The sequence below is a fragment of the Rhodnius prolixus genome, unplaced genomic scaffold, assembly GCF_049639745.1.
Source record: "Rhodnius prolixus isolate KJV_2025 unplaced genomic scaffold, Rpr scaffold_1, whole genome shotgun sequence".
Taxonomy (NCBI): domain Eukaryota; kingdom Metazoa; phylum Arthropoda; class Insecta; order Hemiptera; family Reduviidae; genus Rhodnius; species Rhodnius prolixus.
Window position 1 is genome coordinate 10,124,261 of NW_027411581.1, and position 27,826 is coordinate 10,152,086.

The 27,826-nt window shown below is 33.8% G+C and overlaps 1 protein-coding gene across 6 annotated transcripts in view; it reads right to left on the reverse strand.

Moving 5' to 3' along the window:
* Positions 1–27,826, reverse strand: part of sick (sickie) — a 353,303-nt gene that overhangs the window by 97,316 nt on the left and 228,161 nt on the right. For all 6 annotated transcript variants that reach the window (XM_074127748.1, XM_074127763.1, XM_074127757.1 and 3 more), the window contains one exon: positions 286–374. In XM_074127748.1, coding sequence (XP_073983849.1) covers positions 286–374 — 89 coding nt within the window. The remainder of the gene's footprint in view (positions 1–285; positions 375–27,826) is intronic.

The following is a 27,826-nucleotide window of genomic DNA, read 5'->3' on the forward strand; positions in this document are numbered from 1 at the left end:
TAATGATAAGTTTTGTTTTACTTTAAAAGCTCTTTGGAGCTAAATAAGATACCGTTTCTTTTTATTAAAAACCAAAAAGAAATTTAAGCCCCATAAAAAACTGTTGTTAATTGTTGAACACAATAATTTGTGACCATTCCCTGTTCTCTAAGCTGTTACGACAATTTAATAGGTCACATGAAGTTAAAAGTACCCTTAATAATTAATTGAAAAAGTAATTGAATTAGTAAATAATTTAATGAATGGGTAGAATATATTAAATATTTAAAATAAAAAGTTCCATACCAGCTTGATTATGCCTAAGAGAGAGGGGTGTCGGTATGCTAGTCTGGTGATGTCCATGTCCCAAGGGACTCTGGTACGGAGTGGGCAATCTGAAACAAAAGAAGAAAACCAATTTTTAGATAAATTAATTATTGATTTTTAGATATAAAATCAATAACTTATTGAATCCATTAAAACGAGTAGTATCACATTTCATCACTCATTCACAATTACTGGAATTTTTCTCGGTTAGTGAATTTAAATGTGACTCCGCAGAATGGGTCAATCAAATAAGAAGAGGATCTATTGATGTCATGGAGTTCAATTCAATTGACAGAATTAATTGTTGTGTAATAATAATCAGCAACATTCGAATGTTATGGAAAACTGCAATCAACAGAATCTTAATCAGATATCATCTCCATTAAAAGCAATTAAGTCAGAAAAATAATGGTTGAAACAGATATTTTATACGCTCTTATTAATTATACAATAAAATAGATCAAGATTTACATTCTTATAATATATTATTGTAATTAATATACCTTTTTAATGACTTAATCTTCGTTTCATTTTATAATACATTAAATTGTTTTATTTTTTAAGTAATTTTATTTTTAATAGATTATTGAACACTTTTTTTTAAGAGGTTTTCATTTTAAATTCAACTCACTCTTTTTGAAATTCTCTTACTTTCTTCAAAAAGGTTTTCAAACTTTAGTCTAAACATTTCATAAAATCCAATTTATCTATCCAAGATCATTAATGAGATGATTTTTCTTTTTTTACTTGTCGTTTAAAAATTGTATTCTGCTTGATCAGTTTGGCATAGTAATTCAGAACTAAGCAGATTGTAGATTACATTCACAATCCTACTTTTATTTAAATTCTTTTTTAAAGAGAATCTCTGAGCGGTTCTGGAGGAAGGATATGGATACCATTCCCGTCTAAAGCGTGATTTCAGCGCAATGTATGCTTTTACAAGCTGTATTAATATTTACAAAAAGTAAATACGTTTCAAAAATTAAGAGTTAAAGCGCATTAAAGAGTTAGCACCTTAAGATTTATGTAAAAGAAAGTTGTGCTAGCGAACAACACACTAATATCTTTGTTTCTATTTTTTTTCAGAATACAATATCTCTGTTTTTTTTTCTTTGAATACACCAAAATCAGGAATACATTTGTTACCTATAAACATGTCTTTCACAAAAAGCGACCGCTAGTAACCTACTTTACACAGGAACTAACTTATTTCCACATTTTTATATAGTAAATCAGAATTTCATAGTCAAAAATCATGTTTGAAGCCCTTAAAAAGATTAGCAACATGCTTTTCCAATTCGTCACAAAGCATAGCGGTATATGTTAAGAAAACATGGAACAATCTTTAATAAAGCTGAAAGCAATAAAGATCCTGAGACCTGTGTAAGGATTTTAAATTTTTCAACATTTGAAAATGCGTTTTAAGATCGGCATTTTTCCATGAAACCAGAAATTTTCTATTTCATTGTAACGTTCTGTGTAACCATATATATATATATAAAATATTATATTGATTGATATTGTGCGGTACTCATCCAAGAGGGATCTAAAGTGTACAGATGGAGGCTAATGTAGCGTAACGCAAATAACGCACGCCAAGTTTATCCAATCTGGCCACTAGATAGCACACTCTATGGCGCCCCCGATCCGGAACTAATTTACCGTGAGAACAGCAGCACCAATATCAAGACCAACCCCCCGTCCTCGCAAACATCACAAAAGCAATGCTATTGGAAAAGTTCAACACTTAAAGGTACTGTGAGCCTCAGGGGGGAAAAAATGTAATATTGTAAAACAATGTTTACTTAGAGTCAGTCTTGAATAGAAGTTTAACTTACTTATTTCAATCTTCTACACAGTTCTGTTCTACCCTAACTTCAGCTTTTACAGTTTTGAAAAGTGCAATACATTTTGCAATAGGTTCACTGGTTCATTTGTTTATATAGAATTCGATTTAACAATTTCATTATTGTTAACAAAGTTGTGTTGTAATATTTTATTTGTTTTACTTTCAATATCTGCAATCTGCCTTTTAACGGCAGGAAGTTTCTTCAAGAAGAAATTTCCATTAATTTTGCTTCCCGGATGAAGGGCTAATTATTAAAATGTTCGGATTGCTGGAGCAGATAAATTTGAAATAAATCCACGGATTTTAAACAATGTATCCTCTACTTTCGACTACAAAAAAACATTTGTAACGCAATATTTAACATTCAACACTACAGAAGACGGTAATGATCCAACAGTTGATGTATATAGTTATTTATTTAACAAGTGTGGAAAGTAGTACTTTTCCTCACGCGAGGCAGGGTTTGCACGCACGAGCGAGCGAAGCGAGGCGAGTGCAAGTGCAAATTGCCGAGTGTGAGGAAAATACTTGACACTCTAGTTAAATATTATATTTTTTCTGCAACCATTAGATTTATTAACTAAAAAAATTAAAAATTTCATTTTTACAGTCTACAAAAAGTAATTTATTTATTATAAACATTTATTGTTATATTACAATTATTTACATTACTTACGTATTTACATTACTTATTACATTTTCTGCTGTTTCTTTTATTGATGGAGGAGTGTTTTCTAAACAGGAATCACTAGAATCCATTTTAAATTTCTATGAGGTAACACTATAACCTTTTTAATTGTTATAATAAATTAAAAATATCTAATTATTTATTAAAATATTATTTTTATTTCTATATTCCTTTCAATTTTTATTTTATTTTTTAATATTCGTTTTTTAATTATTTAGTTACGTTAAATAAGCTTATTAAAGTTTTACAGAAAATATTTATGTTAATAACAAAACTTCTTATATCAAGGAAGCACAATCAAGTTTTTCCACTCACTAGTGAGGAAAGTGACACTAATGGGAATTTTTCCCCACTAGTGAGGTAAAGTTGGGCATTACCCAGCTGATTTTAATTGAGTAATAAAAACATTCCTACATGGTTGCAGAAAAAATAACATTTATTTTACTGCAGCCAGCCTCACCGACCTCTTGGAAAAAATCTGCCAATTTAAAGTAGTTTTTTTTTTGTTTTTCAGGCAGAGGAAGAAGGACAATTGAAAACTCTTCAGGCACATTTAGAGGCCTCTTGGTGCTGTTCGAAGATAATATCTGCTAAATTCTAACTAGAAGCTGGACAGTTAAATTTCTTCAAAAGGTGTCCTAGAATGTATAGCTGAATTTTTTTTCCAATTGGATGGTGACTGAACATTCTAGTGCATTTTCACCTCTGGATTGCCTCTCAACAGTTGTCTTCGAGGGTGAAATTTAATTTTTTTTTTTTTTTTTAGCACTGAACTGAGCAGGTTCGAGCTCATCATATTAGGGGTGCAAACTAAGAGAGTGGCTGGCCTCTACCGTTAAGATTCTTTTCTGGTTTTGTCTTTTTATGAAGTAATTAAACAATACCATACTTTTATGACAGATTTTTTTAGTGAAACTATAATTTAAGGTCTTGCGATTGCTTTGAATTGATTCAATTAGATTTTAGAACCTCCACATTACACATCTACTGCGCAATTTAACGTTTCTTCTACACTTAAAGAGGAATGTTAATAATAATTAGATTTTTTCCACCTAGTAAAGATCTCCTTAAATCTAAATAATCTTTTTAGATTTTCTCTTTTTGGAGCTTCTCTCATAATTTGATGTTAATCGCTAATCGCGATGCAATCAAAGTGCTCGAATCAATATGAAATTATACACATTCATAAATTAGTTTTACTTTTTAATCAGTTATAGTTCGTAACGAGAAACATATTAAATAGAGCTACACAATAGCACTGAACATTATTATTTCCATACTTGGTTGCACTTAGTCAATAAATAAAGGTATTTTCGCTTGTGCAACAGATTGCGGTGCATATTCCAATGGAAATGAAAGATTACTTCATGTTAAACTTATGAATTTATCAATGGATTTTAAGAAGAGCACTAGTTTATAAAAAAAAAGAGAAGTCACAAAATTGTCAAATGAAAAACTAAACAAAATGCATGTTGACAGATGGTCTAAGGGTCACAAACTTAATATCTCATACATTATTTATAAAGTACCATTTGGTTTGAAGAGATAAAAGTTCAAGTATTGGAAATGTAAATGTAATTGTGGCTAGATGTTTATCTACTTACGGAAAACAGAATGGAAGTTTCAGTTTTGACGAAGTTATTGTTCCCTTCTTCCTAACGGAAACTGTCACGCTAGTTTCAGAATTGAGTGCTCACCGGCAGTAGATTCTGCGGCTAGATTAGTTGATCCCAGATCCCGTCAGAGAATTGGGCAGTGCAATGGACGATTGTAAATCAATTTAAATAGGATGGATGCTTTCTAAGATTTTTTAGCATTTGGGTCATCCAACTTTGACAACTTTTGACCAACAAAAATCAAATTTTGCAGTAAATTTCCGAATTTGAAATAATCAGCACATTGGAGGTTCCACTTAAAAGCAATAGATTTTCACTATTTTTGAGATTCTACGATTTTTCTTTTATCTTCAAAGAAAAAAAATTTCTCATATATTTACTTTTATCATTTTTTCTTCTAGAAATAATTGTTTTAGAACAGTTGTTGGGGAGGTATTGAGTGGGATAGGTTTTCCTGTAAAGTCACATTTCGGAATAAAATAAGACTTAAATGTTTGGAGATCAAAAGAAATTAATGAGTTAGAACTTGAGTAGAGATAAGTCGTGAGAGTGGTTTCCACAGATTTATTTATCTTTATAAATAAGATAAATATATTATTAGGATAAGTATAAACCTTATATAAGATAAATATAAATTTATTATAATTATCTTTATAAGATTTGTTTTGGGTGAATTAAAAGCTATTTCAAAATGCCAGTATTTCAACGACTGGGAACATGTCTAGAGCGTTTCTTCATTAAATGAACCGAAACTTTAGCAACCGATGGCCACAAAGATCATGTCCACAATATGTACCAATCAGCCTTGGGAAATAAAATGGAGATAAGATTACATTAAAACCCTTTATGGCTATCAATAATCAAATAATTCTTGAAAATTTTTAAGAGTCACTGGAGATGGCAGACCCTCTAGTTTTCTAGCTGTACGTAGCTGGTAAAATGTTTAGACTTTACGTTAAGCTTCAACAAGACGATTGCTAATAGGGAAAGAAGTGACTCAATAAAGGGGATACATTAATTTTTTCCCACCCTTTGCTATCTTTACGTAGCTGGAAGTAGGGTGGAAGTAATTTCATTTAGAGTGGAAAGAAGGAAGATGGCAGCCTAAGAGCCCGAAGGAGTCTGTCATGTCTCTCCCAGTCTTCACTAAATTAACATAATGCCGCCAAATTAATATTCATTTGTTTGTAATATCAGAGAGAAATGGACCTGGACGTACACCCATCCTGATGGTTTTTAGCTGAAAAACAAAGGTGGTAAGAGATGCTATTTAGACGCTGTCTTATAGCCTCCTCCTGCTGGTTATAGCTGGGGCGCGCCTAATTGCGGCGCTGTAGCCAGAGTGATTGAAGAGAAAGCTGACGCCACTCAACATACCACCTTTATAGCCTCTTCGCCTTGTTTCAGCCAAGAGCACAGGTGCTCTTTTAGTGTTTGCTGCAATAGACTCTTATTAAAGTAACAGTCTCTGGCAATGTCAGTAGAGGAGTAATTAATGTCAGAGAAGTGAGTTGTGGGGATGCTGCACTAGGTTTGCATGTATCCACTTCCACTCTATATTCGCCGTCTACAAGGAAAACTACCTTAGGTCCGTAATAATGGCTTGTATATGCGCACTTTAGCCACGCAGCATAAAACATCAAACGCTCATTATTTACAGCTTTTTGCCTCTGTTTACTTTAACTCCGTTTTTACTCATATTGTTTCCCTCCTAATGGATTCTGTATTTTAAGAGATATTTTTTGTTAAAAAACGACATCTAAAACATCTACCTTCAGCTTGGCTTTTTAATAAGTAATTTACATTTAGTAAGTCTCATTACGGCAACAACAAAGAACCTTCTCAAGATGAATATGCCGCTTGAGGATTTGGCCGCTAGAAGAACTATAAGGAAACACGTACTTTCTTGTCATTGATTATGTTTCAAACGAAATAGATTTTGAATTCCATCAAAGAATTATACAAACAATTACAAATAGTAAGTAATTAAAAAAATCATTTTTTACAATATGGATGTAATAGAAAAGAAAGTAGAAGAAGTGAGTAGAGGATTCCTTCCCATGGGTATAACCTAGAATGAGGGTAATAAATTTAACGACCTGAAACAGTAAAACATCAGTCTCACGAAAAGATTACTTCAATATGATATTTATATTGAATGGAACTTTGTTAGGTGTGTTGGTGTGTGAAGGCGCCTATGGCGGAAGATATCTGGTAGTTATCTCTGGGCTAATTTGAGGCTGCCAACTTTGTAGAAGTGTTCTTGAGTTTGGAGGAAAACAATTTGTGAAGTGATGAAACATTCACCCAACAAACCTTTTTCTGTCGTCAGTTGAAAATCCAACAACTTTTTCATTTTATTTTCTAGTTGTAGACTAATCTCTTCAAGTAGGAATGTTGGATGGCTAGGTGTTGCTTATTTTTATAAATGGTTGTTATTATAACCCACACCTTTTAACTTCTCAGATGATTCAGACAAATAAACGGTTTCATATTTCTTCTTAGGTATAATATTTTTTCAAATTTATCGGAAAATATAGAATTTTCAATTGTCTCTACATGTAACAAATACAAAATACTCGAATGGGATATTTTCTTGTAAAGATTCATTGCAGCTGGCGATTTAGTATATATTAATGATAGTTCATCTTCACTGATAACATCAGGCAAGCAAATAATTCCACTAGACCTTACAATTCCTCCTAGGTTGCGTCTAGTAAAAATAATTGAAACTTGTGAATTGCAGTATAAGAAACATTTACCCTTCTCTTTAAAGAAACTTAATCAAAATACTACAGCATTGCTATCAACATTAATAATTTAATAAAATATTATTTTCTTGATTTTAACAGTATTTAGATTGCTGATTTATTGATTAAATTAGACGAATTCAAACAATTTAACCAATACAATGGTCACGAGGTATGCTGAAACAAGACAACTTCTAAAGCTGAATTATTTTAGTCACGTGCCTCGTAGCGAGACCTGGAGCTGCCTCAGTTGTCCTCATTAAGGAGGAGAGAATGCAAATTTTCTCTCTCACTAATCACCAACAAACGTGCTAAATGTTATCTCCCAGTGAGGCGATGAAGAGAACTTTAAAGATAAAATTTAATATGGCCTTTAAAATTCTAACTCATTTCTACGTAAATGAAAAAGAGAAAACCAATTTAAAATTAATTTACCTTATCACGACAATGAAAATTATGTAAAATTCATTCTCTGAAGAGGAATAAACATCCCATAGGATATCCTGCTCTTATGTTGGAAGAACTGCTGCTGAATGCTTAGTTGCATACAAATATGACACAAAGGCCAACATTAAGCTCATGCATTAAGCATAGATTTACAAATGTGAACATTTTCTAAATCATGGGCAGTAAAAATGTTTTAGGCAACTTTTTTAACTTTCATTCCCAAAATATGACCAAGTCGCCTTCATCTTGTGACCTGATTATGAGGTGTCTTCAAAGAGCAACATTTACACTCAGCAGAACTTATGCTATTTGTGTTCAATTATTATTCAATTATTTTACTTTTATTCAGTTTGAACTGAATTTTACTAGTGTTAATTTATATCTTCTTATTCAAAATAATATTTTGATTTACATTTAATTCAAGATGGTCATCATGGATGAGGTACCTATTTTGAGCATTAATTAAGGACGGTCCATCCATCAACAGAAGGATCAGAACAAAAGAGGGAGCCCCAAATTAGGCGCCTTCAATTTCTTCGTCAATAAAGCTATTATTGGTCTAACGAACAGTGGGCAAGTTGCTGCTTACTGACAATCCTTGATTAGCCTTATTGGCGCCCATGCGCGAATGGTATGCTGGAGAAGAGGTTAGAGATTTCCCTAGACCTATACAACGAGCTCCTCCCAGACAGTTTAGACAGGTAACACTGAAGATAGGCACCTGGAGTTAGTAATGTTCGATGATGATAGTGAAAACACTGCCCATCACCGGACTGTGAGCTGTAAGAAGTTCCCAGGAAGTGAAAATCTAAGGGTCAGCAGCTGGTTTCGGACCCAGGATCTCCGCGTGGGAATCCAATATACGCTAACCACTTAGTTAATCCCTTCCCTAATATCTGATTTTAAAAGTAAATGAAACTGAAATTAATGGTTCGGATAAAATCAGATCACTCAAAATTAGACACCTATTAATTGAAAAAAATAGTATAAATACGAAATTAATATATCCAGAATGAGAGAGATATTAGTACGAGTAGTATTTTATGATTAATATGGAAATGAAGATCTTAAATTAATACTGAGGAGAGTGTATTGTTGAGCTCGGCGCTCTATCTCTTAGCTGGCACATTAACTAATCTATATGTGTTCATAACAATTAGTTACAATTCCATTTCTCTCTTCGCCCTTTTATTTAAATTATTCACCTACAACAACCATCAACTTATTCATTCACAATTATCTATTCACATATTTGAGTTATACAAAATAATAATGTCAACGCCATTTGTACTAACTAACATTATTTGTATCCAGTACAGTTGTAGCGGTACCCTTTGAGGTACATGGATTCATCATTGTCACACTGATAAATACTCGGACAACACAATGGTCAAGAATTTCGTTTTTTACTAAAATGAGTATAATTCTATCAACTCTTATTTTTTGTAATCCTAGAATTAGAGACTGTTGTTGAGGCTAAACTATCCATATTCATAATTTGTGTTTAACAATAGGGGATTTCTGAGTAATGTCTATGTTTAACCCTGAACTGACCGCACTGTTCATATTATAAAAGCGACTAGTATGAAAAATCCAATATCTTACACCTTCAGACCGCTTTAGTTAATGGAATTTGGAAGTTTAAAAACTTAATAAAGTTCCTGATTAATAAGAAGAAAAGATGTTTTCTTCTAGATGAATATTTAGCTCTGCCGCAAAGTTAAATTTTATTTTATAGCAACCTCGTATACAATAAAAGGTTGAGTAAATATATATTGACAGAGTGACTTTAAGACTTAATTAAAGCAGACTTAAACTTCAGAGGGTTACATTATTATTATGAAGTATTTGGAAGAAGTTTGTTTTGACAACAAACTATTTAGTCAGAAAAATAGAGTAACTTTTGATGAAATCAACAACAATATAAAACTTCTCTATCTGGTTTAACAATTGTGTGATTCCTTAGGGAACACATGAGAAACTACGGACAAAACTTGTAAGATACCTAAACCCTTTGGGGAATTCGAAGGAATAGTATATCTTTGTTGGACCACAAACGTGGTCACCACGCCCCATTAATGTGAACATTACACAAGCCACAAGATACACTTGTCGTTGAGAGATAATTACAAGCGGAGGTACTAGGGCGAGCAAAAGTATGTGCCCCAGAGTAAGGGAACTTTAGTTCTTGAAATACGACACACACATAGTTCACCCAAACTTTTCTCTTTACTTATGTCCAACCTTCGGGACCCCAAGTATATATGTACTACTTACAAAGGCGCGCTACTTCCAAGCCCACCCTAATCGATACTATACTTTCAACAAGTTAGTTTATACCTTCTTTTTTTTAACACTTTTTTTTTTCTAAGAAAGTTTTTTTTTATGAGCACATAAATCCGAGGCATAGCCACCACGGGACAGTTTAACGACCCAACTTCCGCAAGTGTAAACAGAAATATCCGGCAATACCATGATTTTATTTTTTAACACGTTTAAAGGTCGTAATTTCAGTAATAACTTCTTCTGAATTATACACTCAGGTTTCTATTTAACAAATTGTGAAGGAAAGTAAATGACTGCTAATTCAAGATATTTACTTGAAGTTTACAGTTTTAAGATTTTTATAAAACTCTTCAAATAAAAAATAAAAATCAGTTTTTTTAATTTTGCACTGATAAAATATTTATTAGCTTCTTGTTTAATAGCCAAATTTTTCAAGTTTTTGAAGCTGTTGGAGTGAGAACTTGAAGAAATTTATTAAGTATTGAATTGTGCTTATTCAGATTATTATGTACTCTATTTATGTGACTTAATTTCTTTATTTAATAAGCTTCTATCAAGACAAATCCAGGAGATAATCTTAGAATATAATCCTTCATCTTAAGTTACATTTCGTAGTTGACATGTCGGGCAATAGGCATTTAGAAATCTATAAACAATTCCAAACTTTTTCCTTTACATTGCTGGTCAGGTTTATTCTGAAAGCTATTCAATCACCTAGAGTGATACCTAGTCTAACTCTCATCCATTCTGTAATCAGTGCACTCTAACATATTATCAACATTTTAAATTCCACAAACAAATATTTTCCTTTGTCTAACCATACCTAACTGAAGAACATCATCAAAAGGCAATCCATCCATATTAACATAATGGTGGACTTACTTCTTCTGACCCACGTCGAAGCAGATTTTGGTTTTTCCTTCTTTTTTACTAAAAATCATACAAATCTACCTAATTTTCTTTTTTCACTTAAAGCGTAAATAAAATAAATACTTGTATTTAATGGAAATCTGCCAACACTGAGAAACTGAAGATAAAAAATATGGGAACCAAACAAAAGGCCAACTTCAGCGTGAGAAGAGGCCTCAAATGGACTTAAGATTGTGAGGAAACTGCTTTAAGACATTCCCACCAAATTATTATCTACTGGGCAAACTGAAAATAAAGAAACTACTGCAATTAGACGGGGGTAGAGTTTAGAAACAACACATAACGTCACAATATGCAGTGTTGTTCCAAGGGTAATTAGTTTAACGTGGTCGGAAGGGTGAATAAACGCGAAAGGGGGCAATTGGCAAAACTTCTCACCGCCGCAGCAATTCACAGTGTTGATGGTAATGGTGGGCAATGCTGAGCGAAGAAATGCGATAGGGTGGAACCTAAAATGTAAACAAGCCCATAGCTCAATGTCTTCACTAAATTGGCTAACACATCCAATTTACAAATCGAATACTGTTTACCTCAGGGTAGAGTTAATTCTGTTTGTGTTCTATTAACTGGGATATATGGCAAAATTAATAAGTGTGTGTAAAATAATTGCCATTGTTGTTTGTTTGCACGTGTCTGGGTGATGTTTGACGGTCATTGAAGACGAGCTGGAAACCTAATCTTTGGTAAATAATAATGAATAATTACTCTTCATCAATCCAAAATGTTGTCTTTTTTTTTTAACTTGATCCTTGAAATTCCAATATACGTACTGTACACTGAAACTATACAATATGTTTATACTGCAATGGAAGGCTGCACTTGCAAAGGAAAACGTATTTGAGTACTGGGCCTGCCGAAAGACCATATCTTCCTTCACATTACACATACTTGTCTTTATAGATAGACCGACAGAACATGTAAAGCAGGTTTAACTATCTGGTTCCAGTTGATGAATTCCCTTTTTAGTAGGAATTTTGCTGTTCCCCCCTACAAAAGAGCTATGCAATATCTAGGGCAGAAATGAAAATCAGCATTCTTAGTAAACTAAAATCGGCAATCAATGAAAGATGACAAAGGGTGCATTGTCTGTGTTTATCCTAAGTCCTTATCTAATTGTTTGGGATAACAATGTTTTACGTTTGAGATTTTTTTGAATACTTGCGTGCTCAAACTGTAAAGTAGTATTTTACTTTTCTCACAGAAAAAATAAAATATATTTGTAGCCCAAAAACTAAATTTAAATGATAACTTCTAAATAATAATCCTAATATTATGGAATTTGATAAGGTTTATCTAAAAATAATAAATAAACATAAATCCATTTTATTGTTTTGTTTTTTAATGTATAAGCATCAAAGTTTTCCTGCAATTCAGAGCGCTAGAAAGGGGGTAATTTTGGTTACCCCACATTGTAAATCTCCTTTCAAAATAAGAAAAATATTTGAAATTACCTTGTTAAAGGTGTGGCAATGAAGTACGATTGGAATGGAAACAGTCCATAATAAGTTATTTAGTAAAAACTAGAACTGTGCGATAAGGTGGTCCCCCGTTTTAATATTTTTGACTTAAAATTTAATGTAACCAAGATAATTTTTCCACAAAAGTGTCGCTTAAAATTGATTATTACTTCAATTTATATTTTTAGGTTAGTACTCAAGGAAAAAATAAAACTTCCAGATTAGAAGCAAATATAATTAAATTGAATCATATCTTTAAACATTTTCACAAGTGAATCGTTCGTTAAACCCTATTACGAAGTTTTTGATTAGTGGTTCTGTGAAGAGGATATGAATGCACCATACATATAACCTTTTAACTCTCCTTAACTGAAATAACTTTCAAGTGTATTAACATGTCATAAATATTCAAAAATGAAAATCTAATTCCAAGTTTGACGCTTTACGCTGAGCAGCAGTTCAAACTCTTTAAGTATACTTACTGTAAAACTTATAAATATTAACTATTTAAAAAAAAGTTTTGTAGCCTGAGAATCTTACAAAAAAGAAAAATGGCTGTATTATCGTAAAAACTGTCTGTGAGTAGCAAAATAATCACTGTCTTTTCTTTTCTTAACATAACTTCTATCTTTCTTAGTTTTCCACAAATTATTGTCACTTTTTCTGCTAGCTACTAATACCTGCATGCAAACATCACGGCTATCATAATGCACGTAAAACATAACTGCAATAATACGTTCCTCTTTTTTTCCAAATTATTTTCACAACTACATGACAATTCCTGCAACAAGTGCAGCGGTTACATGATACATGTTACACCATGAGTAGCGTGCGGGACGAATTCATCCAGTAATGATACTTTTCCAAAGAAAAGTACTACAGAACAGTCTGTGCACTGGCACTTACTACATTCAGAAGATCGCTGGGATACCGGTGCTTCAACCAGCCTAGAGGATTTCTTGGCATTGCAGCATGGTGCACAACTAGAGGATTAGTATATGATGAAGCTGAGGCGTGGAACTTGACGAACGGGAACTTGCAGTATGAATTGGCAATAAGGTAGTATGATTGGAAGTGTTGAATTCAGTAGTTATTGGGCTAGCTTCTTCAGATTAGATGGAAGCTAACCACTACAATTAAGATCTTCAAGTATCTTTAAATTTCAATTAGGAAATAATTCTTTAATAATAAAATAATACTAGATTCAGAAATCGAAATTCAATCCTATTTATTTTCAGATTTTTCCAGAATCCTTTTTGATGATAGAGGTTTGCTGATACATTCTCAGGTTTGCTGTTTCAAACTGCCTCTATACGAGAAAAATGGTTTATTGTTTGGGCAAATTCATTTTCCACCATCATAGTCTGGTAACCATTGACAACACATTTTAAACATAATTTGTTTTACTTTCTGTACACTTTTAAGATAAACACGTCCGAAAAATGTGGTGTTAATAAGATTGGGGAAAAAAAACATGAGAACTATTCTTACAATTAATGCGTCACCCATGACATCATCTAGGTCTCTTAATAGTGATAAATGCTGAGAGAGAAAATGCTCGTCAATATCACCCTAACTGATGTACAGATTTATGCAGAATGAAATTCAAGTGAACGTAGTATTTCCAGGCCAAAACCGTACGGTGATATACACATAGATAGAAGTAGGAATGACGCCACATAATATGCATCACAGATGCAAGGAGGCTGCATGTCAATTCAGGGGCAATAGATCTCTCTCTCTCTTTGTTTTATTTCTAATTAATTGCGGTAACACATAAATCACCAGATACTCCAATATGGGTCTTGCAGTTAGTTTGGAATCATTCGTTTTTTTAAATGAATTAATCACAATTAAAAGTGACGTGCCAGTGGTGATGATATAATGGCTAAATTTAACTGCACGTGGTGGATATGGATGATTTTTTTTTTTGCTAGTTTTTGCCGCCCACTGGGCATTAAAACTATTCTAGCAATTCTAGACAGCCTTCAATTAATTTATCTGGCACACTTATTCCCCATTTCAATCTAGATAAATTTGGCTTGTTGTGGTTGCAGAAAGATCTGTTGTTCAACAAACTTTCCCTTACAAATTAGTTTACGTAGTTAAGTTTTCCTGAACCTTCAGTTTATACTGAAAAGTAGTTTTACGAGGGTCGTTTGAAAAGTCCGTGCAAAGTCAGAGAGATAGCACTGCTGGCGCGTATCGAGGTTATGTTTAGTTAGTAGCATCTCTTGGAAGAACACACACCAAGTTTCATCCAGATCGGTCTATTTCTTTGTGTTTGGCATTCGTTTGAATCGAGGAAGTCGAGTGATTTTCAAAAAATGGACGAAAAAGAATTTCGTGTGTTGATTAAACACTACTTTATGAAAGGCAAAACGCCTCAGGAGACTAAAGAGAAGCTTGATAGACATTATGGTGACTCTGCACCTTCGATTAGAACAGTTTATAAGTGGTTTCAAAATTTTCGGAGTGGCCATGTGGGCACAAGTGACGCTGAACGTTCTGGACGCCCTGTTGAGGTTACTACTCCAGAAATCATTGATGATGGATGACAGAAGAGTGAAGGTGCGTGAGATTGCTTGTGCTGTGGGCATCTCGAATGAACGGGTACATAATATTTTGCATCAACATTTGGACATGACAAAGCTATCCGCAAGATGGGTGCCGCGATTGCTCGCGCTTGACCAAAAACGAAATCGTGTGAAGTGTTGCAAGGACGGTTTGCAGCTGTTCCAGAAGAATCCGCAGGACTTTAAGCGTCGTTTCGTCACTGTGGATGAAACATGGATACATCACTACACTACTGAGACCAAAGAACAATCTAAACAATGGGTTACCAAGGGGGAATCTGCGCCAAAAAAGGCGAAGACCGTTCCTTCGGCCGGAAAGATTATGGCGACTGTCTTTTGGGATTCGCAAGGAATAATCCTCATCGACTATCTGGAAAAGGGTAAAACTATTACAGGTGCATATTATTCATCGTTATTAGACCGTTTGAAAACCGAGCTGCAAGAAAAACGCCCACGATTGGCCCACAAAAAAGTCCTTTTCCATCACGACAACTCACCAGCTCACACCTCAGCAGTTGTGGTCGCAAAATTAATGGAAATAGGGTTCCAACTCGTTTCACATCCCCCCTATTCTCCAGACTTGGCTCCCTCGGACTACTATTTGTTCCCCAATATGAAGAAATGGCTGGCGGGAAAAAGATTTTATTCAAACGAGAAGGTGATTGCAGAAACGAATGGCTATTTTTCAGACTTGGACAAATCCTATTATTCGGAAGGGATCAACAAACTAGAGCAGCGTTGGACGAAGTGTATAAGCCTAAAAGGAGACTATGTTGAAAAATAAAAAAGGTTTACCCCAAAAAATTAAGTAGTTTTTATTTTTGCACGGACTTTTCAAACGACCCTCGTATAGTTCATTTTAAGGTACCATTTTCAAAAACTTCGATAAAAACAAAAACAATCTAATCAGGGAAATTGTACTTTCGTTGGGTCAATTTCCTTAAAATTGAAAATTTTGTTTACATATTTTATTCTTAATAATATTTAGTAGATGATCAGTCTACAAATACTGAAATGAGACTCTAAAATAAAGCTAAACTGCTATCCTCGACTAGAAGTGCACTTATTCAATTTTGGTGACGAGTGCATTAACTGCATTGTCATTAGTGCGCTAAAACAGTTTCTGTTTCTTATTCTAAGGCCGCTCGAGCTGGAATTGCACATGTTAAAACAATTTTGGTTCCATTTTAACAGTGCTGAGCAAAGCAAGATGGAGACTGGAGCCCTAAAACGTATCGTAATTCCTTCCTCCACAACCTCTCCTGCTTATTCGATTTCCCCAACTCCACCACGAGAAGAATATTTAAAAATTAAATTTGCAGTTATGCTTATGCACTTTTAAAAAGAACATTTTTCCCAATAGGCACCTAAACCAGATTTAAAAATTCAACTTCCTGCAATAATTGTAGTTTTGAGTAATTCTCATTAAACTTCCCTCTTGCAGACAAAGCTACAGACAAATTTGTAAAAGTTTTAGAAACAAAACAATATTTTACTAGTATATTCGTACGCTGTCATTGAGATTCAAATAAGGCTCATTAGATGCTTCGTCCAAAGATCTGTCAAGAAATTACAATATAATCAACCATCCTTAAAAACAAAGAAGCGTAAAAAGAAAAGAAATAAAAAAAAAGCCTGCGCACGAGTCGCTGACAATTATCAGCTGAGACATATCGTTTCTTACAGAACGTGAATCATATTTTTGTGAGTCAGTAGTGAATACAATGGGAGGTATGAAGTGTGACCAAAAGGTGTGATAATAGTTTACGCATTAAGAATGTATAATATAGTCAAATAATATCCTCACGTAATGATGGAGTAAGCCCGCCAAGTCTGAAGTGAATATTTAACATGAAAACTTATTTCTAAATACTCCGCAATGCTACACAAGAAAAATTAGATAATACTGAAGAGAAAAGTATCTTATTTCTCATATAAATCTTATTTTATTGGGAACTAAGACAGGAACATTACTAAACAAACATTATAAATACATTTTATCAACGATTTTTTTCCCTGTGATAACGATATTCTGTGAGGTTTCGAATTCTAATCCTAAGTTGCCACCGGAAATGCCCGTTTTAAAAGTTCGCTAACTCTGAAAATATTCTGTTTTAGAAAATGGCCAGAGTAATTGTAACCAAAATATTTCCAAAAAGGAAAATTCGCCTAAAAACTTCATACTGTTTTTAAATCTTACAAAAAGGGTTGTAACTTCCGTGATCAAAATTTGTTAGCGGAAAGTACGTCATTATATTGTAGGGTATTCAGTTTTTTTTTAAAAAAAAACAGGGCAACATCATCAGTTTTAATCAGTTTTTCAGGGCAACATAATCACAACTAAAATTCCAAATTTTTGAAGTAAATCACTTCAAACTACCACTTTACAGAACAGATTTAATTTTTCAGCAGTTAAAAAAATAAACAAAACATCAATAAAATATATAATAATAATAAATGAGTGCAAATTAGCTGAGACGAGCTTTTTTTTCTGTAAACTTTCCAAAACACTTGCGCAGAAAGCCAGTTTAACCCTAGCCTTTGAAAACTCTCGGAATATCATACATAAATTAAAACTTGATTTGAATTGATAAGAGTGGCAGCTCGTTCTAGCTTGCTGCCACCCCCGAGAGGAAAACACCTTTCTAGTTGGCCAAAGTTTTGCCAGTAAAAATTAAAAAGAGGGGCGGCAGGTATGGCACGAGCTGTTGGTTAAATATATAAAATAACCCTGACTGGTGGGGATGAGATATATTCCTCCCCTGAGTGATGTTGCTCAGAATCCCTGTTTACTTAACAAATAATTTATTACCTTTCGGGATAAAATGTAGAAAATGTTAAATTTTTTAAAAAACAAAATAAATTATCCTTAATTGCTTCAGTTCAGTATCACAGCGGCCTAAAAAAGGCACAGCTTTAGTTCCATTGAACATTATTGATTTACATTGGGCTGTAAAATAAATATAAATAAGTTAACTTACTAATATTTCCTAATTAACTGCCATTTAGTTTTATAACATCCTACTAATGTTAATATTGATCAATGATGGCCACCACTTTCTGTAAGTTAGAAAGGAAGGTTTTAGACAAACTAAAGCTTGAGCGTAAGATCGGCAGAGTAACTCCATTGTCGAGAGGATACTTTCCAGGAGTGATCGCTGAGAGAAGGTGGCCATCATCGTCGAGATGGTCCTTCGAAAGAAAGGAGCTAGATTTGCGCTACTGCTAACTTGATTAACTAAATTAGTAGCCTGAAAGGGGATATAGTATCAATCTAATGTAATGCGTTAAGGAGTCCCACAACAGGTTCCCTAACTGCTTTAGATGGGAAGATAAATAAATAAAATTAAGGATAATAAGTAAGATTAATTTACTGTAAGCTTCTTGTAAAGTTCTTCGGAAAAATTGTCTTCATCATCAACAATTACCTTAGATTTGCACGTATCTATAGACAGATCGGATTTCCACACTCAACAATCACAGGTAATGTGGGTGGCAAATTAAAGGGCCTAGAGACTTGAGAGATCCATTGCCTATTGCTTGGGCAACTTACATACTTAACACAAGACTGTTGTGGCTATGAGCAAAGTAGCTTCAGGTTCTTTGGGCGGTGTTCAGGATGTCCATTGAACATTGTAGGCAGTTTCCCCGGAGGGAAAGCCGTCCAGTTCTTACGAGTCTTAGATGCCAAGGACTCATACCCTAGGTCTTTTTTTTCTTTATTTTATTTTTTGAAGGTAGCCTTCAAGGGACTCCATTGGGTCGTTTAATAGTATAACATATGTGACAGTGTTAAAGTAATTCACTGTAGATGATGTGGAGGAGTCAAGATTGCAGAAGAAAAGAAGGGTCTATCTCTCCTCCACGACAGCTAAATCAACAATAATTGCTGGTAAATATTATTTGACTTCTCATGTGAGCAATTCTTATTTGTAAAAAAATGCTTTATTAAATGATGTGAATGCCTTCTATAACTTAATGTTTGTACCTTTATGCCAGAAGTTAAATTTTACCAAAATCATATTTAAGAGTATAGTGCTTGAGTGTTAATCAAAAACCCTTGCTAATACAAAGAAGAAACGAAAAAAAATAAAAAGAAATATACTTGAATAAATAAAGATAAAAATCATCCGGCCTTTGTTCAAATTTGATCGTTGCACATCTATAACAGCCACTTAAAATTCTAATTATGTCCTTTCTAATGATTTAATTTATAGATTAAAGATAGGTTGGTCATATGTTTGTAACCATCTGTGGGGTGGAGTTGATTATTGCGAATATAATAATATATAAAAACAAGACATATGCTATTGTTTTATTGCTCAACCCAAAAAATTGTATTTCCTGTCAACAAAAAATTAAACGTCAAAAAGAACCTACCCTGGATTTTTCAGAAAGTAACAAATTTAGTTACATTGGCGAGAAAATAAAATAACTGTTTCGTTAGAGTTTCCCATGAAAAGCAAAATAGCACTTCTAGAAAATAGTACCTTATTCAGAGCAATTGATTTGTCAATGATGTATCTACTTAAGATTGGACAAAGTGAACACTATCTGTGTGGCAGTTACTTCCCTTAAGTTATACTTGCTCTTATCTGATTCACGATAAATGTCCTACTTCTTAAAGTTTACACCTGGATGTGACATTTACCTTGATGTATTTCAAACTATAGTGATAAAGTGTAGATAACATTATTTAGCTTTAATTTTATTGTAACTTATTAATTTTTAATAGAAAATTAAACTTTTTTAAATGAACTGACAATTAATAAATATACTCGTATATCTTTCTTAAAAAAAAATTTACACTTTGAACAATTTGTTCATGGAATCAAGATAAAATGGCGTAGATATATAAATTCTATGGTTGACAGCAAACAGTTGACTCCATAGTTGTACACAAACTTAAAACACATGGAACACTTGAGCGGAAGATTTAGAATCTCAAGGCGCCAGCTCCCATCAAGTCCTGAGTGGTTGTCAACAATCAATTAGCTGAAGAAATATTTCATCCATATATTTATTAATTTGTGATCTTTTTGGCCGATTTTATTCGTCATAACGTGGTTGTTTTCTTTAATACTGATTGGTTTCGAATTTTCATATAGTACCAATGGATTAAATCAACAATTTTGTGCGGAGAATTTGACTTTCATTTTTTACAATTTCTCGAATTTTAAAGGAAAACGTCATTATTTGACGTTAAACCGTTAGCCTGATCCTTTGCTTTCGTGTAGATACTAAATGGATTATAGCCCCTTGATGAATCAATCTACAAGAGAAACTACATTAAACGTTCTTATCTTTCTAACTCTTATCAATTAATTAGCCTTTTACCACCTTGTAAATAGCACTTAGAGAGCTGGTATTTTTAAATTGGTTTGATAAGCACAGATAATTGGTTAGAATGCCTGAAACGTTTATGTTTATGTAAATCGATAACGTATCTAAGAGTTGACAGGATTAGACAGATGGAGTTTGAAGAGCTTAAAACTTTTCGAACTTGAGTGGCTTCAAAAGGAAGGGTTCTAAGCTGTGGAGTAGGCCAACTTTTAGATCGTAAAGATTAAGAGTGAAATATAGAATGGGAAATAAGTGAGTGAAGTTATTGCCTTTGCTCCAAAGTGGTTAGATACGATGACTTAGCCCGAAGAGCTCCTAAACTTCTTCTTTTGGATCTTCTACTTGTTTAAATATTTCCTGTTCCATCCAGGCCACTAGATTCTCCCTTCTACTTTTCCAAACCATTCCACCCTTACAAAAGACATTCCCTTCAAACTATTGCAGGTCTACTAATCGCCAATCTGTTTCAATCAAGTGACTTTTGCTTACTAACAAAGCAAAAGTTTGCAAAGTTCTTGCGCATAAATTTTTTAAAACTCCATTTTCCAGATTATAAAACAGTACATTGCCCCGAAATGGCACATTGGAGAGACCGCTCCCTCATCTCAGAATATCCAATAAAGATTTTACGAGAAAAACAAGTCAAATAATGGTTATTGTTCTACATGAATGTAATGAAAGAAATATAAAACGTTTAGACAAAATCGTAGTATTATCGATCAAACTTGGGAAATTGGAAATCCATTGAATAAGTGGTACTTCCGGAAGGATCATTGTTTTGAAACTCAGAATTTTAGCTTCAGAACTGCCCTCAATATAGAATACAAAGAAATAGAAATTACTTAAAAAAGAGTTGCAAATAAAAGACCAATATGAATGTAATTTTTCTAAAATATTAAAAAGAAAATAGTTTGATTCATTTTTCAAGAAGATCTCAAAATAAAGGTGAAATACAATCTAGTTGGTGAAGATGGTACCAGTTGACACATTTGATTAAAATTTGGCATGATCACAATAGTTTTACTGCCAGTAGCAAGCGAGAGAAGTAGAAACTGAGCTGGTTTCAGCCATGGTTATATGATCATTTGTTCCATCAATAAAATGTGATGAATACTTTTGACTGCATCCGCGTTAAAAAATGATTGAATGCATTTTCTTGAGGGAGCTCTGCTTCACGAAGGATTGTAATTAATTTGGTGGTTCTAAGAAGATCAGTTTCGACTTTATTTTCACTGTAAGACGAAAGTAGGTATCTTACTATTTAGCTTCTTCACTCAACTCAATAATTGTAACATTTTCTCCTTGCGCCGGAAGAGAAACAATAATAAATTTCATCAAAAATATTTTACTATAGCATGCCAATACATCAGTGGCAGGATAGAGCAGAAGAATGAAACTATCGACTAAAAATATATATCATACCGGAAGAGGAAACATGATTTTCGTGCTTAGTAATTTTCTACTCGTAGCACTGTTAGCGAGTACTCGATCATTCCAGCTATGGCAAGGTCGAGTATGGAAGATCCTTTCTCTGTCCCTTATAATCAACTCTAACGGCTAGTATATGTCTTCATAAAGGAGAAGTTAATGCTGTGAAGAAATAGATGGAAGTGCTATGGGGGAGGGATGAAGTAGGAGAGGATCTTGATGTATCGCCACTTCCTCTCTCTGTCGCGGAAGGAAGGTGGTGGTCCTTCTACTCCTGCGGAGTGTACACCCTTCTCTAAGAAAAGTGAAGCTCCCAACCTCATGCTTCTCGCCGTTGCTTTATGTCGTCCAATACTTCACCACAACGCAATCTTACCATCTTGCCCCTTTGCTCTATTATCCATCTCTTGAATAATGCTGCTATCTCTTTTGTCTTAGTGTCTGTATAAAAATATTACGCAACTTGCCACGGTAGATTAATTACTGAGATTGACGTCTACAATTAACAATAAAAATAGTAGGGAGGGTACAGAAATTGATAAACTGATAAACAATTTCAATGAATAGTTTTTCAAATATTCCAATGCTTGGGTGCTTGTACTAAGTTCGTCACAATTAAATTCTGGTTAATGACACAACTGAGCAAGCTCGCTACTAAATAATTTTAACCAACTGGATTGTCTGCTTAATGTTATTGGTTACTTTAATAACTAGAAGTCAGAGTCCATACATAGAGGCCACAAACCCATCTTATTAACAACGTTAACGTTCGAACTTAATAGCCCCGGCAGTGATAAATGTAACATAAAACAAATGTCACCACAGAATCGATAAAGAGCGGCAAGATCACTGCTTTTGTATTACAGTCCTGGACAGAAAATCACACATGAAGAATAGTCGATTATTCGTGGATAAGAACATTTATTGGAAAAACCAATCTTAATTCGTGACTAAAATGAAAAATTAGAATGGATTTTTTTTTTTTTTTTTAAGATCACGTTAATTTGTGTTAAAAGTTTAATCGGAATGAGACTGAGCTATTCGGTATCATTACGCAAACCATACCGAGTATTCCTTCGTAGTAGAACGTTCGCCGTGACTAGTTTTTTAAGTGGACAAAAGAACGAAGCATTAAAATATGAGTCAATGTGTTTTTACTGACAAAGTCATTAAGTTAAGCGTTTAGAAAAGTGAATGAAGGATTCGATAATATATGTACCTTACGTCAAAATTTAGGATTTTTTAGGCTACACTACTAAGTAAATGTAAAACGTACAGATTCTCTTTAATGTTAAATGATTAAATATAATGCTAAATTGGGTTACTGTGTGGTAAAATTGAATAGGAAGAGGTCCTTCAATTTCATCCTTACTCCTTACTCCAAAGAGGCCTTCCTCAAAAATTCAATCTTCATTAGTCTTAAAGAAATACTTATTTTAATTTCCTTGCATGTGGTTTTGTTTCTGGTTTATAACCTATGCAAATCATAGCATCTAAGTAACATCTAATTGCCGGTAGATGACCAGCTGATGGTCGAAACATCAAACCAAATACAAGAAAATTAAAGGAAACATTTTTTTGAGACTAGTAAAGGTTGCATTTTTTGAGGAAGAAAGAATTAAAAAGGAAATAGTCTATCCAATAAAAAAAAGAAAAGAAGAAATTAAGAAGATCCTGGACATTAATTTTTGCTATGATTGGTCCAGCACTAAACAGGTAAGTTAGAGCAGAATTCTTGGTGGGCAGATGATGGGTGGGATGATGATGTGCTAAACGAATTGGAATTACCTGGAGAGTGGTAGTTGTTCAACGTTAGGGTTCCACATACCGTTCCAGCTGATCTTTAACCACATTAAATTCTCTCGATTAAGTAAAAAACTACGTGCATCAATCTGTGTAGAAAATTACTTCCATTTAATGTTGAAGCTGTTAAATTTCGAAATAGGGAGAGTATGGTGGGGTAAATTAGAGTATACAGAAAAAGATGTTACATTTCATGCAGCAGCAACAAGAATAAATTTCTCTTTCATTTTTAGAAATCTTACGTAATTCTAAACAGCAAGAAACTGAAACAGAATGGTACAAATCCTACTTAATTTCCTATGAATATATTATCATAAGATAGATCGGATTCGGACTGTATACCATTCTGAACATATTGTCCTAATCCTTACAAGTTATGATAGTTTTATTTATTAGTTTAATAAGCTTTATCTAAAGCTCCCTCAGGCACACGTTTCTGGCAATAGAGCACGCAACTTTATTTTTATTCCAAAGCCTTGATTCCAACCGTATTTTGTTTGTAAAAACATGAAATGAAATTAGACGGCCATGTATGAGAAAGCTGAACTAGTGAACATTCATCCCGAATCGATACTTGATTCATCTCTTCTTAGTTAAGGCTGCTCTAATATCACTCACCAACTAATCAATAATCTAGAATCGTCTGAAGTTGGACTAACATATTATTAACTCTTACTATTGCATCTAAGTCACCCATTGGTGTTTATTTTTAAGTAATTTTATTTTAGAAAGCAATTTTTGAAAATAATAGAAATAGGAATATCAGATTAGGGAAAATTACTGAGAATCTCTAATTTGTTGTTTTGCAGAAAACAAGTAAAAATGCTAAATTTTGTTCAGATCTCATAATGGTGCCAAAACGAAACAATAACTTTGAGCTTTCCAGATTTAGTTTTTGAAATATAAGCCCAGAGTACTCTACTGTTGGTTTTAAATTGGGAAATTCATATTTTCTTGAGTACATTACACATAAATTCCACAAAAAATTGAAATCTATATTTTTTTTTGTATCTAGAAATAGAAAAGTGGACACATCAACAGCTGGGCACTAACATAGAAAAATAAAAAAGATATCTCTGAAAAGATAGGGGTCGTCACCATTTCGTCAAACAGAACAACTGCTTTAGTTTTTTTTTAAACTAAAAAACTAGTTTGTAATAATTTCTTATTCAGAAAACAATTGTTTTCTAGTAAACTATCATTAAAAAACAAAATTAGCGGTAAAATTAAGTTAAAAGGCAAAATGCTCAATTAGAGAATGAAATATTTTTTAGTCACTTTAGGCAAAATTCGATAGATCATAACTGAGGGCAACTCACAGCAATAAAACGGGAAAAAAAAACTGATATCTAATAATGATATTAAATCTGAAATTTGTTAAAAGTCATTGTGTTCAATAACGTAAATGATCAGATTAGTTGATTAACAGTTTAAGCGCAGCAGAAAAATTCTCATCGTACAAAATAAAAAGCTGTATTAACTTATTAAAATTTCAGATTGATTCTTTATTGTAGTTTAAGTAAAGTGTACAAATGAGATTTCACAAGAGAAGAAATACTGAGTGTGACTGGCAAGGATAGTTGTGAATGAGTATAACTAGTTATCAAGTGGAGACTGTTTGCTATGGCAACAGCGTCAACAACTTCTCGCCTGTTATCAGTGATGTTTCTAGAAGTTAGAGCAGTTGGATGAATGTGCAGGTAAAGAAGCACAACAAAGATAATTCTTAGCTCACCTTCTTAGGTCCCTTATCTCTGGGGAAGTTGGAACACTCCTAGCTCTTCGTCTAGATCGGCTTTGTCGTCCATTGCTGGCACTAAAAGCTGAGCTGGTGTTGCCCATAATACAGCTGGTTCAACGACAACACTAAAACTGGATGGATGCATGAAGGGACTAGGTCTAGAAGTGTAAGAGTGAACAAGATACAGATATGGGGGACCACCTGGCGGCTGGCTTCCCCCGCTCTCTGGGTCAGACGCTCACAAAAAAAAAAGAAAGAGGGCTAGTACAATAGAATGGGCCCTACAGCAGCCCCTGCAGTGTGTCACGTGGCCGAAGGGTACACTCCCAGCTTATCCTCCCCAGAGCATTGCAGTACCCAGAGCCCTTCTGTCTTTCTCCCCTCCCTTGCCCTTGCATTCACTCCGCTCATATGACTGGGGCTTTAAACACCAATTCGCTTCGATAACTCATAACAGCCTACTGCTGCACATCACTATACCACACAACTGCTGCAAAATGTAGAAAACAATACTTCCTTACAACAAGAATATTCGAAATACCTCCAGCAAACCAAAAGACACTATCTCTATTCAAGTTGTTTCTTCATATCACTGATAATGCTATTTTTCATTTGCAACAAAACCAAGCAAGAAAAGTTTTCAAAATTAACCATAAATTCTAGTAATTTCCAGCCACAGAAGTACACAATATTTTTGCAGTTCTGCAATCTCTTTTAGCCCGTCCAATTGAAAGCTGGCATCAAAGAATTAATAAAGTGAATCTTTTGGCTTAAAACAAGCAGCTTATTTCTACCAGATTCTTAAATTTGATCGATCTGCCATACTGATAAAACATCCTTTGATGCCAAATATGTTTCCACAAACCAAAACGTATCTATATTCTTTCTTTACTACCAACCAGTTTATGTTAGAGATCAGAATCACAAGAACAGCCCATCAGGATCTAATCCAAATTCCTTGATTGTTCAGTCCGCTTGTCTGCAAGCCAACCAGACAAAGAACGTCCCCTCACCACTAAAATTTGCCACAAAACAAGCAACCACCTTGCGAGACCCTTGTAGCTAGGTTCCTGGTTAATATTGTCGGATTGGCTTCTAGTTTTGATAGAATTGGTTTTTAAATAGGGTGACTAACCCATAAGGTACAGTTAACGGGTAGTCAAGTTTGAAAGTTTTGATACCCCTGGTTTAATCTTAAATAAAAATTAAACGAGACCCACCACTCAAGTAAGAATAACCTGCTTAGTTTCACTGTAAATTAATGATTTAGGCCACCGCTATAGGAAAGAAGCAAAATGATTGAAGCGTCATTGAGAAGATGAAAAATAAATCATAAAGAGAAAAGTTGCTCAAAAAGAAAAACGTTAAAGTCTGCAGTAAGTGAAGAAAGGTTGCTAAAAAGAAAGAAAAATAATGAGATGATGAAAAGCATAAATTCAATTGATGTCTACAAAACAAAGATTAAACTATGAAGAGATCATAAGAAACAGCAGTAAAAAGAACGATTAATACAGAAAACGTTGAATACAAAGAAGAAAGCACAAAGAAAGCAATAAAAGAAAAAAGAATACTTTCAAGAAGAATAAAGAGTAATGGGAATGGCTAAATGTAAGAGGATGAAGGAATGGCTAAAAATAGTGGGCAGGATAAGTTAATCTTGTTGAACGCTTTTTTCACAACAACCCTTCTCAGAAAGGAAGTCAAAATGAGGAAGTAAACTAGCTGTTGATACTCGGCCTCATTTTCGACCAATTTCACTAAAACTCGTGAAAATCGTAGCCTAAAGTATTTTTAGATTTTGTATTGAAGGTAGCTTACTGTTCAAGGGTACGTGGTTAGGAGGTACCAGCTCTTATGCATAACTAACCAAGATGGAAATGCTTTTCAAAATAAATAAATAAAAGAGTAGCGTAATAAATAAAACAAATATGGAAAAGTAGAAGGAAGCTGTGAATAGGTTCTATGGTGAAAACAACAGTTCAGTTGGTTCGGCGGGTGTGCAGAGAGAGCACATGACTATTTGGAACATATCCAAGGAAATGATGAAGAGTGCTTTGGGAAGAATATGTTCCCTGTTTTCTATAATCACACCAGAGACAGTGTCTCGCCTCCTGCAGAGCCCAGACAAAAGCCCAGTAATATAATATGCTCTTGTTAATGACTAAGATTCGTTTTGATTGTAAATGACATTTCCAAACACTATATCATTTACAATAATAATTACTGGCCTTCTAAATTGCTGGGTATTGTTATATTAATTGTCTTTTATTTAAGTGCTTCTACTGAGTGCAAACCCAAACTTATTAAAATTTCACACACATTCAAGCACTTACAAATATAATTTATTGGAAGGGTGCGATAATATTAATTATGGAAAATTTTTTTAGCTCACCAAAATGTCAGTAACCACGTTGAGAGCACTAAAATCAATAAGATTTACCGGAGGAATGTAACGCCTATAGAAGATGCACATCTGCTTATTAATCAATTTGGCGTAGGAGATTGTCATAAGAAATATAAAACACTGAGGAAGAACTTTGTCACAACTTCGTAATTGCTAAGTTATGCGTAGAACATCGTACTAATGGGAGGTTCCTCTAGAACTT